At 40.2% G+C, this 24,107-nt stretch overlaps 1 protein-coding gene across 1 annotated transcript in view; it reads left to right on the top strand.

Annotated features, from left to right (window-relative positions):
- The window catches only part of LOC140718660 (E3 ubiquitin-protein ligase NEDD4-like), a 225,316-nt gene that overhangs the window by 69,083 nt on the left and 132,126 nt on the right, over positions 1-24,107 (top strand). The window contains exons 3-4 of the mRNA XM_073032690.1: positions 5,966-6,044; positions 16,326-16,364. Coding sequence (XP_072888791.1) covers positions 5,966-6,044; positions 16,326-16,364 — 118 coding nt within the window. The remainder of the gene's footprint in view (positions 1-5,965; positions 6,045-16,325; positions 16,365-24,107) is intronic.

The following is a 24,107-nucleotide window of genomic DNA, read 5'->3' as shown; positions in this document are numbered from 1 at the left end:
TTCATTTGCCATCTCCTTGGCACCCGTTGTTATTTCTCCAGCCTCATTTTTCCAGCGGTCTTATATCCACTCTCATCTCTTGTTATTTTTTACATACTTGAAAAAGCTTTTAATAACCACTTTGATATTGTTCACTAGCTTGCTTTCATATTTCATCTTTTTGCTCCTAATGATTCTTTTAGCTGCTGTCTATATGTTTTTAAAAGCTTCCCAATCCTCTATCTTCCCACTAATTTTTGCTTTGTTGTATGCTCTCCCTTTTGCTTTTACATTAGTTTGACTTCCCTTGTCAGCCATGGTTGTACTGTTTTGCCATTTGAATATTTCTGTGTTTTTGGGATACATCTATCCTGCACCTTCCTCATTTTTCCCAGTAACTCACTCCATTGCTACTGTCCTGTCATCCCTGCCAACATCTCCTTCCAGTTTACTTTGGCCAGCTCCTCTCTCATACAACAAACAAGAGAAAATCCACAGATGCTGGAAATCACAGCAAGACACACAAAATGCTGGAGGTACTCAGCAGGCCAGGCAGCATCTGTGGAAAAAAATACAGTCGATGTTTTGGGTCGAGGTCCTTGGGCAGGTCCTGCTGAAGGATCTTGGCCCGAAGTGTCGATTGTACTTCTTTCCATTGATGCTGCCTAGCCTGCCAAGTTCCTCCTGCATTTCATGTGTGTTTCTCTCTTATATCATTGTGATTTCCTTTACTCCATTGAAAAACTGCTGGATCAGACTTTACCTTCTCCTTATCAAATTTCAAGTTAAACTTAATCATTTTGTAGTCACTGTCTCCTAAGGGTTCTTTTACCTTAAGCTCCTTAATCACCTCCGGTTCATTACACGACACCCAATCCAGTATAGTTGATCCCCTGGTAGGCTCAATGACAACCTGCTCTAAAAAGGCATCTTTCAGGCGTTCAGCTGATTCACCCTGTTGAGATCCGTTATTAGCCTGATTTTCCTAATCATCCTGCATGTTGAAATCTTCCAAGACTATCATAACATTTTGTGTTGTTTTTCATGGTGGAGACACATCTAACACGCCAAAGAGAAATGTTTTGGATGTGGTGGGAGGGGGTGGCACAGGTGAGGACCTTGATACAATCGCTGTCACTAAGGATGCAGTGATGACCAAACTAGAGGTAGATAAGTCCCCTGCTCCTGATGGAATGCATTCCAAGGTTTTGAATGCCATGTAGGAAGCTAATTTTTTTTTTATTAAACAAAATATACTTTATTCCAAAATAAAATTACCGTAGATTCCGGATTATAAGCCGCTACTTTTTTCCCACATTTTGAACAGCTTTGAACTCTGCGGCCTTTAATCCAGAGCGGCTAATACATGGTTTTTTTTCATGCCGCCTCGTAAACATTTTGCCTCGTAACAGTAGACCAATAAAATTGATGAGTAGTTCACAGAGGTCCAATGAAATTGTACGATAAATCAAGCGCACTTTCACAATTAAATTATTGTAAATCAGTCATTTGTACTCACCCTCATCAACATGGAAAACACTCGAAGAAAAGCATTGTGCTGCCTTTATGGCAGTTATTTAGTTTATAATATTTTCGCTTAGTAATTCATTTGTTAGTTAAAGTTAGAAGTGTTTTAACTATATTTGTTTTCTGTACTACATCCCGGGATGCTATGACGTCACACCCGGTTTCGCCGCGTCTTGTGGGATACCGGTTTGCGATATACGGGAAGGTGGGGGCATTACGCGAGCACATCAGACCCGAGTGCATCAGACCCGAGCGCATCAGACCCGAACGCATCAGACCCGAGCGCATCAGACCCGAGCGCATCAGACCCGAGCACATCAGACCCGATTAGACCTGATCACGTTACGCGAGCTCATCAGACCCGAGCGAAAACGCTGCTTTTAAGTTAAAGGCGATCAATAACTTTTCCTGGTAGGCTGCAGTATATATATTTTTACCAGTCGCTAGGAGATATTGGAATGTTGTTCGTGCTGTTCAGTAAAAAAGTATATGCAACGTAATTTGTGTTACCAATACGTATGTATATTTAAAAGTAGCCGTATTACAGGCACGGTTCGAAAAAAAGCATTTGCAATATATATTTGTTTGTTACCATATGGATTTAATTAAAAGTTAAAAAATCCTCACGTGTAATATCTTTCTGTGTAAATATCTCATATTACAACGTGGGACACCTGCGGCCGAAAATCCGGTGCGGCCTAAAATCCGGTGCGGCCTTTACAATTAAAAAATTGATTTTATTTCTAAAATTAGAGCCAGCGGCTTTTAATCAGCTGCGCTCTGTAGTCCGGAATCTACGGTATATACAATAACCATTCAAAGACTTTCAATTCTTTACAGTTGGTACCATTACTGTCTTTACATTTTCAAAGTTCTAATGTTTTGCCACCCACGTGGCACTTTATTCTTTCATATTTACATTCAGGGGTTATACCCCCAACCCCTCACACCTCAACTCCCGCAGGAGAAGAACCCTAGACTGTGGTCCTTCCCCACCGGGCCCTTGCGGTGGCTGCACCGAGTTTGAGTGCATCCCTCAGCACGTACTCTTGCAGCCGAGAATGTGCCAGTCGGCAGCATTCCCCCATGGACATCTCCGTGTGCTGGTAGACCATCAAGTTTCGGGCTGACCAAAGAGCGTCTTTGACCGAGTTGATGACCTGCCAGCAGCACCGGATGTTGGTCTCGGTGTGTGTCCCCGGGAACAGCCCGTAGATCAGAGAGTCCTCTGTTACGCAGCTGCTGGGGATGAACCTCGACATAGCCCCTTCCATCCTCCTCCACGCCTTCTCCACGAACCCACAGTGTGCAAAGAGGTGGGTCACCGACTCCTCCTCTCTGCAGTCCTCCCGTGGGCAGAGGGGTGTGGAGACGACGTTCCGGGCGTACAGGAGGGATCGGACTGGGAGGGCCGTTCTCACCGCCAGCCAGGCGAGGTCTTGGTGCCTGTTGGTGAGGTCTGGCGATGAGGCATTTTGCCATGTAGGAAGCTAATAATAAGACATTTTGAGATAATTTCCCAAAATTCTCCAGACTCTGGGCAGATCCCAGCCGATTAGAAGACTGCAAATGTTGCACCACTTTAAAAAAAATTGATGTAAGTTGGAGATAGGTAACTAAGACCAGTTAGCTTAATGTCTGTAGTTAGGAATATTCTTAAATCATTAATGAAGAAATAGTGAGATATCTGGATGGAAATGATTGAATCAGGCAGACACAGCAGGGAGATGCTGGAAATCCAAGCAAGGTGGTAGGTGAAACTGGGAGGGGGGAGGGGTGAAGTAAAGAGCTGAAAGAGGTAAAAGGCTGGAGATGGGTGAATCTGATAGGAGAGGGTAAAAGACCACGGGAGAAAGGGAAAGGGGAGGAGCACCAGAGAGAGGTGATGGCAGGTGATGAGGTAAGAGAGAGAAATGGGAATGGTGGGGGAGGGGAGCAATTAATGGAAGTTTGAGAATTGATGTTTATGCTGTCAGGAAATCAGGGATTCAGGAAGGGCAGGTCCTGTTTCACAAAGATATTGGAGTTCTTTGAGAATATAATAAGTGGAACAGGTCATGTTTTATACTTGGATTTCCAGAAGGTGTTCGATACTATGGTGCATAGAAGGCTTATCCATGAAGTAAGGATGCATTGATTTGGGGGTATGTATTGGCATGGATAGAAGATTAGTTAACCAATAGAAGGCAGAGAGTTGGAATAAATTTCTTTCTGTAGTTGGCAGACAGAGAGGAGAGCTCCAAAAGTGTTCACAATATACTTACGATATATCACAATATATGCAAGATCATCCACTTAGGAAGGAAAAGTAGAGCACCAAATTATTTAAATGATGCAGCATGCTTTTGTGCAGAGGGACTTGTGTTAGTGTGTGAATTGCAAGGGGTTGGTTTAGAGGAGCAACCGGTTATCAAGGAGGCAAGTGGAATAGGAACAGAAAACCTACAGCACAATACAGGCCTTTCAGCCCACAAAACTGTGCCGAACATGTCCTTACCTTAGAAATTACCTAGGGTTACCCATAGCCCTCTACTTTTCTAAGCTCCATGTCCCTGTCCAGGAGTCTCTTAAAAGACCCTATCATATTCACCTTCACCACCGCCGCCAGCAGCCCATTCCACACACTCACACTCTCCATGTTAAAAAAAACGTACCCCTGACATCTCTGTACCTGCTCCCAAGCACCTTAAACCTGTGCCCGCTTGTGCTAGCCATTTCAGCCCTGGGAAAAAAACCTCTGACTATCCACATGATCAGTGTCTCTCATCATCTTATACACCTCTATCAGGTTACCTCTCATCCTCCGTCGCTCCAAGGAAAAAGGCCAAGTTCACTCAACCTATTCTCATAAGGCATGCTCCCCAATCCAAGCAACATCCTTGTAAATCTCCTCTGCACCCTTCCTATGGTTCCCACATCCTTCCTGTAGTGAGGCAACCAGAACTGAGCACAGTACTCCAAGTGGGGTCAGACCAGGGTCCGATATAGCTGCAACATTACCTCTCGGCTCCTAAATTCAATCCCATGATTGATGAAGGCCAATGCATTGTATGCTTTCTTAACCATAGAGTCAACCTGCGCAGCAGCTTTGAGTGTCCTATGGACTCGGACCCCAAGATCCCTCTGATCCTCCACACTGCCAAGAGTCTTACCATTAATACTATATTCTGTCATCATATTTGACCTACCAAAATGAACCAGTTCATCTGGGTTGAACTGCATCTGCCACTTCTCAGCCCAGTTTTGCATCTTATCGATACTGGTCTTAACTGCTAGAGCAATTAAATTTAAGAGCAGGGAGGATATACTTCAAATGTAGACAGTACTGGTGAGGCTGCACCTGAAGTAGTGAGTGCAGTTCTAGAAGGTTCTTACTTAAGATAAGTCATACTAATTTTAGAGGTGGTGTAGGGGAGGTTTACCAGGTCATTTTCAGGCAAGAGGATATTAGCCTGTGAGGAGAGATTGAGTTGCCTTGGATTATACTCACTGAAATTTAAAAGAATGAGAGCGGATCTTGTAGAAACATTTATATTTCTGTGGAGTTCTCTGCCAGGAAGCAGTAGAAGCTTCCTCACTAAGATTGAATAGGTTAGTAATTTATTCCCTGGAGTGTAGGAGAATGAGGGGAGATTTAACAGAAGTGTACAAAATTATGAAGGTCACGAAGGCAGCAGACTTTTCCACTGAAGTTGGGTGAGAGTAGAATTAGAGGTTATAGGTTAAGGGTAAAAGCTGGAATATTTAAGGAGAACCTGAGGAGATATCTCTTTACTCAGAGGGTGGTGCAAGTACGTGATAAGTAGCCAGCAGAAATGGTGGAAGTGGGTTTGATTTAAATGCTTACGAGTTGTTTGGGTAAGTTCAAGGATGGGAAGGGTGTGCAGGGCTATTTTCCTGGTGCACGTCAATGGGACTAAACAGACAAACATTTTGGCACAGACTAGAAAGGCCAAAGAGCCTGTTTGTATGCTGTAGTGCTCTAGGACTCCATGACACAATTGTCACATAATAGGTCCATGAAGGGTGACGAGGAAAAGGCTAGTAAATGGAGCTGAGTTCATGGTCAGATCAGTCATGATCTCACTGAGTATTAGAGCAGGCCTAACTGGCCAAATGGTTTAATCCTGTATGTTTTTCTTGTATAATTAGGACACATAAGAGTTTAATTATATGATACAGTTAAGTAATTGATGTGTTTATAGTGTGATGGAGAACAGTATTATTTACAGCATGTCCACCATTTACAGCATGGAAGAATGAATGTTTATTGCACTCTGTGTATTGAATTCTCCATGTCACTGTAATTATCTGTACAAAACATTCAGCATGCTTTGGCTAAGATCACCCTAGAGCTGGTACTTTAGTATAGAGCAGAAATTGATTATCTGCAGCACAAAGAACTATGTAATCTGTTGCTAGTGCATGAGAAATATTCACCTTTTTCACTTTCTTGCAGTGATCCTTATGCTAAAGTGACTCTGTATGATCCAATAAAAGGAGAACTCAACAGTCTCCAAACCAAAACCATAAAGAAGGTGAGTGGGTGCAAAATGTAATGTTTAAAATAGCTACCAAAAAAAGATAGTGCGAGTAAAATTAGCTAAGTATGCATCTGATAACGTTGCCTAGTGGATCAAACACTTAAGGACAGTTGTGCTCTGTTCCTGGTGTGTACTGTATGTGCAGAATGTCTTTACGCATGTGCAAAATAAAGATCTAACATGCTTAAAGTTCCTGTTGAAGTGAGGGTGATCCATAATCTTCCCTGGACTTCGATTTCCCAAAAGTGATCTGACTGTTTAAGATGTGTTGAGGTTCTAACGTTCCTCACTCAAGATGGGGGAGGTTTGTCAGCTTCCTCATTCCTGACCAGCATCCCAATTCTTTTGATCTGTTACTTTAGATGTTTGTGGATCAACAATCTGTCTGAGGAGCTGAGCACACTGAATAGCATCAGTGGGGGGAAGGAAAGGACCTTAGTGGTTGGGAAGATGTTGCAGTCCATTAAGGATGAGGTTTTGAGGTATTTGGAGGCACATGGTAAAATAGGCTGAAGTCAGCATGGTTTCCTTAAGAGGAAATTTTGCCTGACAAATCTTTTGGAATTCTTTGAGAAAGTAACAAGCAGGCAAGACTAAGAAGAGTCAGTGGATGTTGTTTACTTGGAATTTCAGAAGATCTTTGACGAGGTGCCACACTTGACCTGCTTAACAAGTTAAGAGGCCCTTAGTATTACAGGAGAGGTACTAGCATGGATAAAAGTTTAGCTGACAGGTAGGAGGCAGAGAGTGGGAATAAAGGTTGGATGCTGTTGACTGGTGGTGGTCTGCAGGGGTCAGTGTTGGAACTCGTTCTTTTCACATTATATGCCAATGATTTAGATGATGGAATTGATGGCTTTGTGGTCAAGTATACTTTGTGAACATAAGGGAAGGTATTTGACTAAAAATTTTTGATTATTGGAAATTAATGATTGTTTTATACGTATTTATTTTATATTTGTGTATACTTGCCTTTTTCATTTTCCCCTAAATTTTCCTGTGAGCACATTACAATGGTAACAGTCTACACAAACTATACACAAACCATGGTATAATTTATCTTTCCATGAAAAAACCTAATTTTAACACCTCCCAGCTTGGATAGAGGAACTCCAAACAACTAATCTGCATTCCAATTGACTATGGGACTTTACTATTGAACATGAAGATGAGATAAGATGAAGATAAGATTCAATTTCTTGAAAAATTTGGAAAATTATGTTCTGTTCACTAGACCAAGCTCTGACTTTGGGTATGATGATTACCTGAAATTAAAAGAGAAAATGATGATTTCCTGGTTGTAATAAAACAGTGGTTCTCAACCTTTCTCTGCTCATATCTCACTTCTGACTTTTATTTACCTCTGGTCCCCACCCTCTATAGGATCTGTTTGTTGTCAAGGTTTATTTCGGTCAACTGTACTAATCATTCTAATATACAGTCAATATTTATGCATTTAATGGGTTATAGATATTATATGTTAAGTTATAATGTTACAGGTGAATATAAAAACTATTTCTAAGCTCTGAATTGGATATTTTATTTACAATATATCTAATATTCTTCCAACCAGAAACAAAAAAGCACTTAATGTATTTTAATTTGGGTATTTAGCGAAATCCTTGTGACTGATGAAAACTAGTAAGTTTTTGAGTATCTGGTTGCAACTTGGTTAAAGATAATCAAAGATCAGCTTTTTTCACAGATCAAGATGGTTACAAACTTTTGATAGGAGGTGACGAGCTTGACTAAAACCACATTCAATTATTTAAGAGGTGGGAAATGCAATTGAAAACAATTCAATTTCTTTGAGATGGAGAAACTTATTTTGAATATCACTATTTATCAAGAAATTTTGCCTGCTCTGTTTCAATTTTGCTTGAGCCTGTTATATCATTCTGCCGCTCAATAAGATATTGTACATTGTTCTTTGTCATCTATATCAATGATCTGGATGATAATGTGGTAAATTGGATCAGCAAATTTGCTGATGATACAAAGATTGGAGGTGTAGTGGACAGTGAGGAAGGTTTTCAAAGCTTGCAGAGGGATCTGGACCAGCTGGAAAAATGGGCTGAAAAATGGCAGATGGAGTTTAATACAGACAAGTGTGAGGTATTGCACTTTGGAAGGAAAAACCAAAGTAGAACATACAAGGTAAATGGTAGGGCACTGAGGAGTGCAGTGGAACAGAGGGATCTAGGAATACAGATACAAAATTCCCTAAAAGTGGTGTCACAGGTAGATAGGGTAGTAAAGAGAGCTTTTGGTACATTGGCCTTTATAAATCAAAGTATTAAGTATAAGAGTTGGAATGTTATGGTGAGGTTGTATAAGGCATTGTTAAGGCTGAATTTGGAGTATTGTGTGCAGTTTTGGTCACCGAATTACAGGAAGGATATTAATAAGGTTGAAAGAGTGCAGAGAAGGTTTACAAGGATGTTGTCGGGACTTGAGAAACTGAGTTACTGAGAAAGGTTGAATAGGTTAGGACTTTATTTCCTGGAGTGTAGAAGAATGAGGGGAGATTTGATAAAGTTATATAAAATTATGATGGATATAGATAGAGTGAATGCAAGCAGGCTTTTTCCACTGAGGCCAGGGAAGAAAAAAGCCAGAGGACGTGGGTTAAGGGTGAAGGGGGAAAAGTTTAAAGGGAACATTAGGGGGAACTTCTTCACACAGAGAATGGTGGGAGTGTGGAATAAGCTGCCAGATGAAGTGGTAAATATGGGCTCACTTTTAACATTTAAGAAAAACTTGGACAGGTACGTGGATGAGAGGTGTATGGAGGGATATGGGCCAGGTGCAGGTCAGTGGGACTAGGCAGAAAAATGGTTCGGCACAGCTAAGAAGGGCCAAAAGGCCTGTTTCTGTGCTGTAATGTTCTATGGTGTTACAACAGCAACTTTCCACTCAACGTCAGTAAGACGAAAGAGCTGATTGTGGACTTCAGGAAGGGTAAGACGAGGGAACACAAACCAATCCTCCTAGAGGGATCAGAAGTGGAGAGAGCGAGCAGGTGTCAGTATCTCTGAGGGCCTAACCTGGACACAACATATCGACGCAGCTGTAAAGAAGGGAAGGCAGTGGCAACATTTCAATTGGAGATTGAGAAGACTCGATTTTTCAATTAAAACATTCAAAAACTTCAGCAAATGTACCGTGGAGAGCATTCTGACTGCCTGCATCACCATCTGGTATGGGGGTCTCCTGCACTAAATTGAAGTAATTTGCAGAAACATAAATCCAATTCTGATTCTGGAGGTAACTGCATAAACTCACAATGGCCAATATTGCTGCTGAAAAGTTTGACTTTTCTAAGGGAAGTGGAAATAGCTCTTTTTGCATGATGTGAGATTGCAGGCTTTTTCCTTGTAACAGGTTGTTTAATAAATTGAGTTTCTCAAATATATCTGACAGGTAAAATATATCAGACTTAGCAGTGGCAATTTGCTCTCCAAGCTGCTTATCATTTAAAAATGCTATCCCAAAGTGCAGCAAAGCGATGAAACAATTATCTTTGATAACCATCAGACCTCTGTGTCATCTTCTTTGTTTTCCGCACAAAGTTATTGAAAAAGACTATCTTGAAGTGCTTTTAATTTGATAAAGTTGACAGCCATTATTACAGCAGGAAGGTGTCATGCAAATATCCTCCCAAATTTTTTGCAACCAAATGTTGATGGTGGATGACACGTTGAGTGCAAAGAATACCAGGCGCATGATTATTTAAACGAGCAATGAATCCCCTATCTTCCTACCATCAAAGCAGCACCATCGTTTGCACAAGCCATTATATTTTCCACTGGAATATTGTTGTCCAAGAAATGGGACTTGATTTCTTCAAAAAATAGTTTCACATTTCTTATTTGTCCTAAGCTTTTGGGCAAAAAGCATTTCCTCTCTGGCCTGTTCATCATTCAAAAACCTAACATGCAGTTGCAAGAAGAAGTTTGTGAATGCTACCTGTTTTTCTGAATTAATTATTCATATAATGTCTGATCTTCATCTAAGTCACAATAATAACACAATCTGCCTAAACTATTAACACAAAAACAATTGTACTTCTTCTCATCAGTACGGAGAACTACACTTAAACAATCACAGTCTATGTTCAAAAAAAGTATGTGAACCTCTGGGGTAATTCCTTCTACAAAAGCAATTTAGAGTCAGGTGTTCCAATCAATGGGGTGAGATTGGAGGTGTGGGTTGTAGAAGGGCTCTGCCCTACAAAAAAGACACACAAAGTCAGGTTACTTTCAGAGCCTGCTCTTTTCAAGAAAGGTCTGTTTATGTGCAGCATGCCTCAATCAAAACAACTTTCAGAGGACCTTAGAAGAAGAATTGTGGAGATGCACGAAGCTGGAAAAAGCTACAAAAGCATTTCTGAAGACTTGAGTGTTCATCAGTCCACAGAAAGAGAAATTATCTACAAATGGTGGAAACTCCGTACTGTTGCTACTCTCCCTTGGAGTGGGCGTCCTGCAAAGATCACACCAAGAGCACTTTGTGCAATGCTGAAGGAGGTGAAAAAGAACCCAAGGGTAACAGCAAAAGACCTGAAGAAATCTTTCAGCTTGCCAAAGTCTTTGTTCATGTATCCACTATATGAAAAACTCTGAACAAGAATAGTGTTCATGGAAGGATACCATGGAAGAAATCGCTGCTTCCCAAAAAACAAAAATGCGGCACGTCTCAAGTTTGCAAAAGACCAGCTGGATGTTCCACAACACTTCCACGACAATGTTCTGTGGACAGATGAGGCAAAAATTGAACTTTTTGGCGGAAATGCACACTACTATGTTTGGAGGAAAAGTGATACAGCATACCAAAACCTCAACCCAAATTGAGAAGCATGGTGGAAAGAGCATCATGGTCTGGGGCTGCTTTGCTGCCTCAGGGTCTGGACAGCTTGCAATCATTGAGGGAACAATGAATTCAAAACTGTATCAAGATATTTTACAGGAGAATGTCAGGGAAGCGGACCATCACCTGAAGTTTAGTAGATGTTGGATGATGCAACAAGACAATGATCTGAAACACAAGAGTAAACTAGCACAGAATGGTTTAAAAAGAATAAAATCTGTGTTTTGGAATGGCCAAGTCAGAGTCCTGACATTAACCCAATTTAGATGTTGTGGCATGACCTGCAGAAGATTGTTCATGCAGGGTATCCCAGAAATATTGATGAACTGAAGCAGTTTTGCATGGAGGAATGGTCTACAATTCCTCCTCAGTGTTGTGCAAGTCTGATCAACAGCTACAGGAAACGTTTTGTGGAGGCTAAAGGAGGTTCTCGTCATCTTTGTCGTTAGGGCGCATCTGGAATTTCTAGTTGGCGGACTATTTCCCTCCACACCGCTCTGACATATTGGGAAGTCATGTTTGTGGCAAGTTACAGCAATGGTTTACCTTTGCCCGCTGCCGGGTGAGATTAAAGAGATCACTACCTCAAAAGGAGATTCTACCTGGTGGTTAAATACAAGGGTTCACGTACTTTTCCCAGCCTGGACTGTGAATGATTAAACAATGTGTTTAATAAAGACATAAAAAGGGAGACGTCACGTGATGACTTAGGATTGAGATGTGGAAATCCAGCTCTCCCGTAAAAAACCAGTAAAATAATGTTTAAGTGAAGAAAAGTTAGTAAATACTTTTAAAAAATTACTTATAAACTACTTGGGATTGTCTTAAGATATGTCTCCTAAACAGAAGCAGAAGAAAACTATTACTTTGAAGACAACACAAGTTGGAAAAGAACCAAGGCTGGCAGCCATGAAAGAGCCTCAGGCTCAAGTGCATTTTACCTCCGGCGATACAGAACAGGAAACTGCGGCAACGTCAACCGTTTCCAAAAAAAAAGAGCAACAGGAATTGCGCATGCGTGAAGGAAGGGGCATGCGCAAACACGAGCAACCCAAACTACAAATCCCAGCTATGATCGGAACTGAAAATGAAAGTGAATATGAGGTGGAATCAGATTCTCTGGATAAATCAGACGAAGATGAAGAGACAAATAAAGAAGAGCAACAGGAAGAAGTTGGAGGTGATATTGGAGACATAAAAAATCTTTGGTGCAAATAATGCATGAATCAAAAGCATTAAAAGTAATAAAAAAGATATTAAAATATGAAGATTATGTTTGATAAAATGATGAAAAGACAGGACAAAATGGACAAGAAAATTAAAAACTTGGAAGAAATAACGAGAGACACCATTGATAGAGTGAATAAAATGGAAGATAATATTCCTGCCTGGACATCAGAAATAAAACAGTTGTTGGAAAAAGTGGATGTACTTGAAAATTTTAACAGACAAAATAATATTAAGATTGTTGGACTTAAAGAAGGTATAGAGGGAGAGGATCCAATAAATTTTTTTCAAAAATGGATTCCGGAAATTTTGGAAATAGAAGGAACCCAGTTAATTGAAATTGAAAGGGCTCACAGAGCCTTAAGATCAAGACTTCAAGTTGATCAAAACCCACGATCAATCTTGATAAAATGCTTAAGATATCAAGATAAAGAAAAGATCCTGAAGCCGGCTGCCCAACGTGCCAGAAAGAGAAATGGGCCATTGATGATAGAAGGGAAAACAGTTCTTTTCTACCCTGATATAAGTTATGACCTTTTGAAGAGAAAGAAGGAATTTAACCCAGCGAAAAAAGTTTTATGGGAAAAGGGTTATAAATTTATATTGCGCCACCCGGCAACCCTGATAATTTTTTTGGATGACGGAAAAAGAAGATCTTTTACTGATTATCGGGATGCAGAAGAATTTACACAAGAACTCCCAAATATTCGCTAACCACAGCCAAAGATTTAAAAGTGAAACAGATTAAAGATGAAGACAGGGACAGTGAATGGAGTTAATGGATGTTTAAGGACAGAAGAATATTTAAATATATTCTTAATTATATGATACAGGGGGAGAAAGATAAAAATTTGAGAAATATTAATCGAGAGTAGTGATATTATTTTTTCTTCTCTTATATATACATTTTTATGTTACGGGGGAGCTGGGGGAACTTCGGATCGATTGCTACGGGATTCATGTGTGTAATCATGGCGATTGCCATGACCCATACAATGGAGGGGGTTAATGTTGTGCTTTTTTAATTCACAACATTAGTAGGGGGGTATTTTGTTATTTTTTTCTTTATAATCTATTTTTCTTTAATCTTTCTTTCTTTGCCTGGACAATCGGGGGGGGGGGGGGGGGGAGACACATAGCAACACGGAGAATTTTAAAAAGATTCCCCAAGGTACTATCAAAGTTGAAAAGTTAGGTATTACTATAGACTGGAGTAACCCTGTTAAAAATAATGACTAATTTACTGAATTTTTAAAGTTTTAATGTTAATGGGCTTAATGGACCGGTGAAAAGAAAAAGAATTTTAACATACATTAAGAAAATGAAAATAGATATAGCTTTTAGCTGCATTCCATTTGAAAAAAATTACTTATAATTTAAGAGATAAATACAAAATATTTCTGAAAATTTGGTGCCCTTATTTACAAAAGATAGGATTAAATATATAGGTGCTCCGAAGATAAAATTATTGGTTATTTGGGGAAAGAAATAAATATATATACTAAAGCTATTATGAACTCCATGGAGCATGTGGGGATCTTCCGATATCCAGGCATTCTTTCTTTTTTTCTCTCTTTCTACAGGGATATGTTAGGGGGGAGGGGTTAAGGGGAGGGGGGAAGGGTTGATAATTTCTTTTTCCCTCTGTAACCATTTGAAAATTCAATTAAAATTTTTTTAATAATAAAGACATTAAAAAAAATCGTTTGTGTTTTATTAGTTCAGGCAGATTGTGTTTGTCTATTATTGTGACTAAGATGAAGATTAGACCACATTTTATGAGTAATTAGTGCAGAAAACCAGGTAATTGCAAAGGGTTCACAAAATTTTTCTTGCAATTGTATGTCATCAGAAGGGTTTCAATTTCATAATGTGCTTTCATCGATTTACAGAGCAAACTTCTTAACATGCAGTTGTGCAACTCATTGATTTTCCACATGCCCATGTTAGGAAGCTGTTCATTGACTACAGCTGAGCACTTAACAGCATCACTCCTCCAATTCTGATCAAAAAGTTCCAAACACTGGGCCTCTGTACCACCCTCTGCAAGTGGACCCTCAGCTTCCTAACTGGAAGACCACAACCAGTGCAGATTGGAAATAACTTCTCCATCTCGCTGACTATCAACATTGACGCACCTCAGGGATGTGTGCTTAGCCTGTTGCTCTACCTCTATATCCACAACTATGTGCCTAGGCACAGCTCAATTGACATCTGTAAATTTGCTGATGATGCAACTGTAGTTAGCAGAATTTCAGATGGTGACGAGAGGGTGCACAGGAGTGAGGTATATCAGCTGGTTGAGTGGTGTTGCAGCAGCAACCTTGCACTCAATGTCAGTAAGATCAAAGAATTAATTGTGGACTTCAGAAAGGGTAAGATGAAAGAACAGACACCCTTATAGAGAACAGTCCTTATAGAGGGATCACAAGTGAGCAATTTCAAGATCTCGCGTATCAATATCTCTGAGGACGTAACCTGGACCCAACATATCGATTAAGCTATGAATGAAGAAGGCATGATAGTGGCTATATTTCATTGGGAGTTTGAGATTTAGTATGTCTCCAAAAACACTTGCAAATTTCTACAGATATACCATGGAGAGCATTCTTATTGGCTGCATCACCATCTGGTATGGGGTGGGGTGGGAGAGGTTGGTGGGCTACTGCACAGCGTTGAAGTAAACTGCTGAGAGATGTAAAATTAGCCAGCTCCATCATGGGTACTAGCCTCTGTAGTTTCCAGGTCATCACTGAGGAGCAGCACCTCAGAGAGGTGGCTTCTATCATCAAGGACCTTCACCACCCAGGACATGCCCTGTTCTCATTGCAACTATGAGGAAGGAGGTACAGAAACCTGAAGACACACATTCAACGATTTAGGAACAGCTTCCTCCTCTCTGCCATCAACTTCTGAATGGATATTGAATCCATGAAAACTACCTCACTAATTTTTTAATTTCCTATTTTTTGCACTAGTTGTTTAACTATTTAATATATGTATATACTGAATGTAATTCAGCTCTCTTTTTCTCTCTATCGTGTATTCCATTGTACTGCTGCTGCAAAGTTAACAAATTTCACAATATTAAACCTGATTCTGAGTCATCAGAAATTTATCATTATTAATTGATACTGATGAGTTGCTCAGGGGATGGCTTGAATACAGAACCAGCTTCCTGCTTGCTGATTGACCTTCCTGCCCAATCTCCAGTTTGTTTGGGATACTCCTAACCAGTTTAATTAGATTACTAGAACACAGGCTCCTCATGTTAACCCACTTCTGATAAGGGTTTTGATTTGGAAAATGAGGTAACTTCTGACAGTCTTTGAGTTGGAATTAGATGCGGATCGTTCCTGATTAACAAGTAATTATAACAAAGTGAGTTACAGCTGGTGGCAAGCAAGAGAAAATCTTCAGTTGCTGGAAATCCAAAGCAACACACACAAAATGCTGGAGGAGTCAGCAGGCCAGGCAACATCTGTGGAAAAGAGTAAACAGTTGATTTGTTGGGCAGAGACCCTTTGGTCCTGCCGACTGTAATTTTTTCCATAGATTCTGCCTGGTCTGTTAAGTTCCTCCAGCATTTTGTATGCGTGCTTATTGCATATTGCAGTGTATCCTGCTGGGTCACGCCCACCTGCTCACTGTACAATAAGTGATTTGGGGGTAGGTGTGCTGCGGGGTTCAGATAGCAGGAGCAGAGATGACGACAGATGTGCCCCCCGCACCCCCGGCCTGACATACACACACACACGCTAAGCTGTTTTGCTGCCTCATTTAGCTTATTTTTCAATTCATTTCATTTAGGGTTCTAATTAAATTACACATGTTATTTCTATCTCATTTTGTATAATTTAGTAATATTTCCTTAAAACAGGAAACTTATCAGGCCTATTCAGAAGCTCCTATGGCCCCAAGTTTCTTGGCCCGTCGGGGGAGGGTCATATGGCCCACAATGAGAACCACTGTAATAAAGCACCATCAAGTTCTTTAATCTGAAATGTTTCCTCTGTCCAGGGATGCTGCTTGACCTGCCTGAATGCTTTTGATATTTTCTGCTTCTCTGACTTTTGGAAACCACACTATTTTTGTATTGTTTGGGAAATGCTGTGCTTTTTTTGGGGGGGGGGAATAGAAAATCATCATACTCACATACCAAATGCTTTCTTCTTTCAGACTTTAGATCCCAAGTGGAATGAAGAATTTTATTTCAGAGTGAGTATATTTATTTGTTTCACTTTTGTGGATTAGAAATTTAAGACATCAAAGAGCACACATTCTCTTTGCAGTGGAGAGAGCAAAAGGAAGATGCTTGTATGTAGGAAGGTTAAAGTTATTTACTTAAGATTATTGGGTTGCTGCTCCATTAAATGTGAAGGGGTTACACTTGCAATTGATTACATGTCCACTGGGAGTTCTTGCAGTTTCACCATAAAATAACCTGTTTATTTCTGCAGAGCCATACACGCTTGTAGCCAGAAATAAAAAACATCAGTTCCCCAATCACAACATTGGATTATTTTTGACTCTGCAGCTGAACAGGAATGTTTTCATAAACCGGTTGTTTGATGTTACATTGTAATTTCTGCACTATACATTACTCCAATACTGAGTGCCGTCTGCTTCTGTCTAGCAGTATTTAATTATAGATTTCCAGAAGCAAAGCATTTCATGTTTTCATTCTATTTGGCCTCCCATTGGCCCCTCATTATAAACTGAATTAAGTTAGGATTAAATTAATGATTATTAAACATACTGTTTTGAATGATTCCTGACTGATTACAATCAAAGAGAGGACAGTTAATCCCAATCGCTTGTTAACTTGCGATGCTATTCACAGGTTCATCAATGGAGAAACTTGTAATGGAAACATTAATATTGAAGGTAGTCTAGAAATAGAAATGCATCTGGTTTTTTGACACTGGAGGCAATGAGCCCATCAAGAAACAAATAATTCACTCCAGGCTTAAAAGCGTGCAGACTGTGCATATGTCCTAGGTAGGTATATATAGCTAGAATGCCTACGACGTTTGCATGATACTGTATTTGTCAACGTAGAGCAGAGAGCAAGTTTGTAAATCTGGCATGAGCAAAGGATGTTTGGCGTGGTGAGGGCGGAGGAGAGTTGTAGGACAGGTATCAGAGGAGTGCCGGGGCTGGAAGTGGCCTGGCTGCTGACACACCCAGCCCTGAGACACCAGGCAAGGTCATTAGATTCCAAACAATTGGTTAATGATCATTATAGAATGTCTCTCTGGTGCTTCCTGCTCTCTCCCCTCTCCCTTCCCCTTTCCACTCTCAGTCCACAATAGAGACTCGTATCAGAATCAGGTTTATCATCACCCACATATGTCACGAAATTATTTTATTTTGTGGCGGTAGTACAGAGCAATACATAAAATTACTACAGTACTGTGCAAAAGTCTTAGGCGCCCGAGCGATATATATGAGCCCAAGACTTTTGCACAGTACTGTAGATTTAAACTGGTGGTTATGAAAGACCTGTAGACTCTGTGTAATAAAGCAATGCCAGGTTAAGTCCTGAAAGTAATGTGAGTGACATTTTGCTCTTCACTCGCATCGTGATTGTCCTTGCAAGACTTCCCTCTGGTGTGATTAATTTTTGGGGCTGCCATTTGTTTTGGATTTGGGATTTTGAGGAGTGGGTGACCTTTTGTTTCATTGGCAGTGGAAAGGTCTCTGACCTCACCAGTAGCATTTTGATATTTGGACAGCAGAATCTTTTAGAATTATGGGTGAATTTTCATTGTTCTCCCACTGTCCTTTTATATGTCTATTAATTATAAAACTTTTTTTGAAAAGGCATTTGTAGGTGAGCTTTCATCAGTGGAAAGACTGAGTACGTTGCTGAATAGAGCTTGTTTTTAGATGCGTATACTTTTTCAGATGAATAATCAGATTTGGAAATATAGCAATGGAAGCCATGTTGATTTCTATGCTACCTACCTGCACTAATCCTATTTACCTGCATCACAATGTTCCCTCTAAGGTGTGTACATGTGTGGATGCACACATCTTTTGTTACTCGCACACAAAGGAATTTAAGCTGTGCACTAAAGGTTGTCACCCTTTACCTCATCGGCACGTTAATTATAGTTCATGATTATACACAGTCATGTTTCCTTTTCCAGTTTCTGATGTGGATGGTGTTGGCACCATGGACTTTTGCAAAGATTTGCCTGCAGATTTTAGGACTGCCTTATTTATACCATTTTTATTGAAGAAATTATTCAGTGCACACATCTTCTTGTCACTAGGCAAAAAAATTGCACAGCACAGATTTTTGCACACTGGTCTTTACAAATTAAAGGGAACTTTGCTGTACTAGGCCCTTAGCCTTTGAGTATTTGGCTAGGTACTTAATAAATCTGTGACTTGCTGCCTCGACCGCCTTCAGATAACATACTTCAGACTAAAACTACCCTCTTGTGTGGGAAATGTTCCCTTTGGTGTCTCTACCTTTCAGCTTAAAACCGTCCCCTCTTGTTTTGGGCACCTCCATCGGGGGAAATATTTTTATTGTCTCCCCTATGAATCCCTCAGGTAATTTTATATTCATCTATCAGGTGATCCCTCCAGCTCCTCCACTCCAAGAAAAACAAATCCAGCCTATGCAGTTTTGTATTTGTCCAGGAAGCATCCTGGTGAATCTCCTTTGTACCATCGACAGCACAGTCACATCATTCCTGTTGTGTGTGGTGACCAGGACTGCACAGTGCTTCAGGCAGAATGGCAAGTGAAGTCAAAGGCAGTGTAATAGCAGGCGACGTATAATAGAGCAAAAATTAGTGGGAAGTTAGAGGACTTGGGAAGCTTTTAAAAGCCAACAGAAGGCAACTAAAAAGCCTTTAGGAGAGAAAAGATGAAATGTGAAGGTAAACTATATAAAAAAGGATACAAATAGTTTTATCAGATAAATAAAGGGTAAAAGAGAGGTGAGAGTGGATATTGGACCACTGGAAAATGATGCTGGAGAGGTAGTAAGGGGACAGAGAAATGGCAGACAAACTTAATCAGTATTTTGCATCATTGTAGAAGGCACCAGCAAATGCCAGGATTTTAAGAGTTTCAAAAAGTGAGTGTAGTGCTTTTACTAAGGAGAAGGTGCTGGGGAAGCTGGAAGGTCTGAAGGTAGATAGGTCACCTGGACCTGATGGACTACACCCCAGGGTTCTAAAAGAAGTGGCTGAAGGAAATGTAGAGGCATGAGAAATATCTTTTTTAAGAAACACTAGATTCTGGAATGGTTCAGGAAGAATGAAAATTTGCAAATGTCATTCTATTCAATAAGAAGGGAGGGAAGCAGGAGAATAGAAATTTTAGCCTAACTTCAGTGGTTGGGAAGATGTTGGAGTTCATTATTAAGAATGGAGGTTTTGGGATACAGTGCAGACTAGGCTCTTGCTGCCCAGCAATTTCCCCTATTTTTAATTCTGACCTAATCATGGGACAATTTACAATGACCAATGAACCTACCAACTGGTATGTCTTTAGAATGTGGAGCACCCAGAGGAAATGCTTGCGGTCACAGGGAGAACGTATAAATTCCCCTACAGGCAGGGGCGGGAATTGAACCCAGGTCACCTGAACAGTAAAGTGTTGTGCTAACCACTACGCTACTGTGCCACCCTTAATGTTATTCATTAACTCCCTGATAAAGGGGATATCAGTCTGGTTTTTCTAAAGTTTTAAAGATGTTACAAATCTTGGCACTGATGCTCAAAGGGAATATTGCAAAGTTGAACAGACTAAGGTCATAAACTTGAATAAGGGCCAAGAATAGCATACTGGAAATGAGCTGTTATTTGCTAGCAAATGTAAAGCGCTTAGTTACTGATTTATTGAAAGGTATTTGGTGAACTAATAACTAATAGGACTGTATTTGATATCAGGGAAGTAATCTTCAGAACGCTTCTCAAAGTGATGCGTGCCTGGTACCAATGATTACAATTAGGTTTTGTCCTTGGCAATGCACACTTTCACCAGTTTGGGGTCTGTTTTATAAAACACATAACTGATGGTGGTATGACGAATTGCTGCAAGTTGTGAAACATAATTTTTGAAAATGCATTCAGATTTTGAGTGCAAAGAGCAGAACTTTGAACTGTGTTTTAGTTTTCGTGCTGCTTTTACAGTGGGAGCAAAAGCCTGACCAAGCTGATGAACTACAACTGTAAGAACAATTTAAAGGAGAATCTAGTTCAATGCCATTGAATCAATTCTATGTCATAACATGTAATGCCACTTCAGTCTGTGATGGTCCATATACTCACTTTGGGTCAACAGTGATTCTATATTAACCTCTAACACAAGACACTGTGATTTCACTCTGAACATAGAGCTGTTCCTGTCAAATCCATCCATGAGAAACTTGTACGAAGAAACAAAGGGTGGGCTGAAAAGGGAGGGAAAATTGTTCTTTCGGTAACCTCAGGAAATAGCAAAGCTCTTCACAACCTGTGGTTTTTTTTAATTACTTAAACAATGTGGTTCTGTTGGAGCATTAGGAAACAAAATACATAGTGAGTTCAACTAAAAGAATGCATTTTTCAGTTAGAATGCAAGAGCATTGTGGGCAATTTCTACCTTCCCGTTCTATACAATATAACAATTCTCTGGTCTACTTTTTCATCTAGTGTTAATACATTGATATTATCTTGGGAAAATCTTAAGTGGTGTAACCTTTGAGCATTTTGGTATATGAGCAGCAAGCAATATATATTTCCTGGAGTTTCCATCAATTAAAAACACCATTTTGTTCTGGTGAGTTTTTAATACCTTTAAAATATGACTGGATTAAATGTTTTGAAAAATAAAATTAATTTAATGTAATTTCTTTAACTGGTGCTGTCTTGAATTTCATCAAAGTTCAAAGTACATTTATTATCAAAGTTTGTGTACTTTATACAACCTTGAGATTTGCCTCCTTACAGACAGCCACAAAACAAAGAAACCCAATAGAAACCATTAAAAGAGAAGACTGTTAAAACACCCAATGTGCAGAAAAAGAACAAATCGCACTAACAATAAAAGTAAGCAAATAGTATTCAGAACTGAAATCCGTGAAAGTGAGTTGCAGACACGAAGCGAGGGATCACTGCAGCCAGTTCAGGAGTCTATTGTTGCAGGTCACAGATCGCTGAGCAGCGAGCTGAACTGGCCTGTCCCCCTCGCCTCTGGCCCTGAACCCCCCCCACCCCACCCGATCTTTACAGTTTGGCATGTTATTAAGTTTGCCAAGTTGAATGAAAGGAGTGTACCATACAGGCTCTGTAAATTATTAATGCTTTATCTTGGATGTGAAAATCCAGTTGAGATTCGTAACTTCTAAGTTAATAGCATCAAGTATTTCAAACAAATGAAAATCTGCAGATGCTGGAAATCAAAGTAACACACACAAAATGCTGGAGGAACTCAGCAGGCCAGGCAGCATCTATGGAAAAGAGTAAACAGTTGATGTTTCGGGCCAAGACCCTTCATCAGAACCCAGACTTCCTTTGTCTTACCCTTTCTGAAGTCCACAATCAGTCCTTTGGTTTTACAGATGTTGAATGCAAGATTGTTGCTGCAACACCACTCAACTAGCTGATATATCTCATTCCTTACCATCTGAAATTCTGCCAACAATGGTTGTATCATCAGTAAATTTATAGATGGCATTTGAGCTGTGCCTAGCCACACAGTCATGGGTGTAGAGAGAGTAGAGCCGTGGGCTGATTACGCGCATGGGCTGAGATGTGCTAATGTTGATGGTCAGCGAGGTGGTGATGTTGTTTCTGATCCGCACAGATTCTGCTCTACCAGTTAGAGGCCCAGGTTGTGGAGCTTTTTGATCAGAACTGTATAGATAGTGTTAAATGCTGAGCTATAGTCAATAAACAGCATCCTGACGTGGGTATTTGCGTTGTCCAGGTAAACCAAGGCCAATGAAATTGCGATCGCCTTAGACTTATTGTAGCAAATTGCAGTGGGTCCAGGTCTTTGCTGAGACTGGAGTTAATTCAAGCTATACCCAACCTCAAAAAGTACTTTGTCACCATAGTTGTGAGTGCTACTGGATGATGGTCAACAGGGCAGCTCATTCTGCTCTTCTTGGGCACTGTTATAACTTGCTGCCCTTTTGAAGCAGTTAAATATATTGTATTGTATTGAATTGAATTGACTTTATTTCTTGTATCCTTCACATACATGAGGAGTAAAAATCTTTATGTATGTCTCTGTCTAAGTATGCAATGTGCCATCATAGTAATTTATAATCATTCATAATAAATAGAACAGATAATGTAACATAGAAGTACACTCAAATCAGCGGGAGTTCATCAGTCTAGTGGTCTGGTGGAAGAAGCTGTTCCAGAGCCTGTGGGTCCTGGCTTTTATGCTGTGGTACCATTTCCCGGATGGTAGCAGCTGGAATAGATTGTGGTTGGGGCAGCTCAGGTCTCTAATGATCCTTCATCCCCTTTCTACACACCTGTCTTTGTAAATGTCCTGAATCATGGGAAGTTCACAACTACAGATGCACTGGGCTGTCTGCACCACTCTCTGCAAAGTCCTGTGATTAAGGGAGGTACAGTTCCCAAACCAAGCAATGATGCAGCCAGTCAGGATGCTCTCAATTGTGCCCCTGTAGAAAGTCCTTAGGATTAAGACAAAGTTCTTGAGACAAAGGTAAAAAATGCTGATATAGCAGGTTTGGATTATATGTATTCTGATCCATGATCAGTCTCCATCCTGGGTATTTCTCAGTATTTTGTGGATATATATTAATAATGCAGATCCTTGTCAAAAACTTTAAAATCTCAGAATTAGTTGGCATTGGGAGGGAATGTTAAACTGCTCACCACACATATAATTGCTAAATCCATGTTTACCTTACTCTACCAAGAATTTCTTTGCTGACGATATCTTGATTATCATGACTGGAGTCCTGGTTAACAGAGGACCTTCCAGGTTGCAAGTTCTATGATCTGACAGACCAGTGTACACCCGTCTACAGAAATAAGAGCATAAGATGTAGGAGTAGAATTAGGCCATTTGGCCCATCGGTCTGCTCTGCCATTTTATCATTGCTGATCTGTTTTTCTTCACAGCCCCAATCTCCTACCTTCTCTCCTGCCCTTCATGCCCTGACCAATCAAGAATCTATCAACCTCTGCCTCCACAAAAAATGGCAACAAATTCCATAGATTCACCACTGCCTGGCTAAAGAAATTCCTCTTCATCTCCATTCTAAAAAGGACACTCCTCTAAGTCCTTTGGTCCTAGACTCCCTCACCATAGGAAACTTTCTCTCCACAACCACTCTATCAAGGCCTTTCACCATTTGATACATTTCAATGAGGTTACCCCCTCATTCTTCTGAATTCCAGTTAATTCAGGCCCTGAGCCATCAAAAGCTCTTCATGTGACAAGCCATTCACACCTGGAATCATTTTCGTGAACATCCTTTGAACCCTTTCCAGTGTCAGCACATCCTTTCTAAGATAAGGGGTCCAGACCTGCTCATAATACTCCAAGTGATGCCTCACCAGTGCTTTATAAAGTCTCAAAGTTACATCCTTGTTTTTATATCCTAGCCCTCTTGAAATGAATGCAAACATTGCATTTGCTTTCCTCACCGCAGACTCGACCTGCAAATTAACCTTTAGGGAATCCTGTGCAAGCATTCCCAAGTCCTCTTATACCTCAGTTTTTTTTTGTATTTTCTCTCCATTTAGAAAATAGTCAACCCTTTAATTTTTTTTTACCAAAGTGCATGACCATACACTTCCTGACACTGCATTCCATCTGCCACTTCTTTGCCCATTCTTTTAATCTTTCTAAGTCCTTCTGTAGCCTCTCTATTTCCTCAAAACAACCTGCCCCTTAGCTTATTTTCATATTGTCTCAACATTGCAACAAAGCCATCAATTCCATAATCCAAGTAATTAACATATA

The sequence above is a fragment of the Hemitrygon akajei genome, chromosome 30 (assembly GCF_048418815.1).
Source record: "Hemitrygon akajei chromosome 30, sHemAka1.3, whole genome shotgun sequence".
NCBI lineage: Eukaryota > Metazoa > Chordata > Chondrichthyes > Myliobatiformes > Dasyatidae > Hemitrygon > Hemitrygon akajei.
Note: the sequence above shows the minus strand (reverse complement) of the source record. Positions and strands in the feature narration are given on the sequence as shown.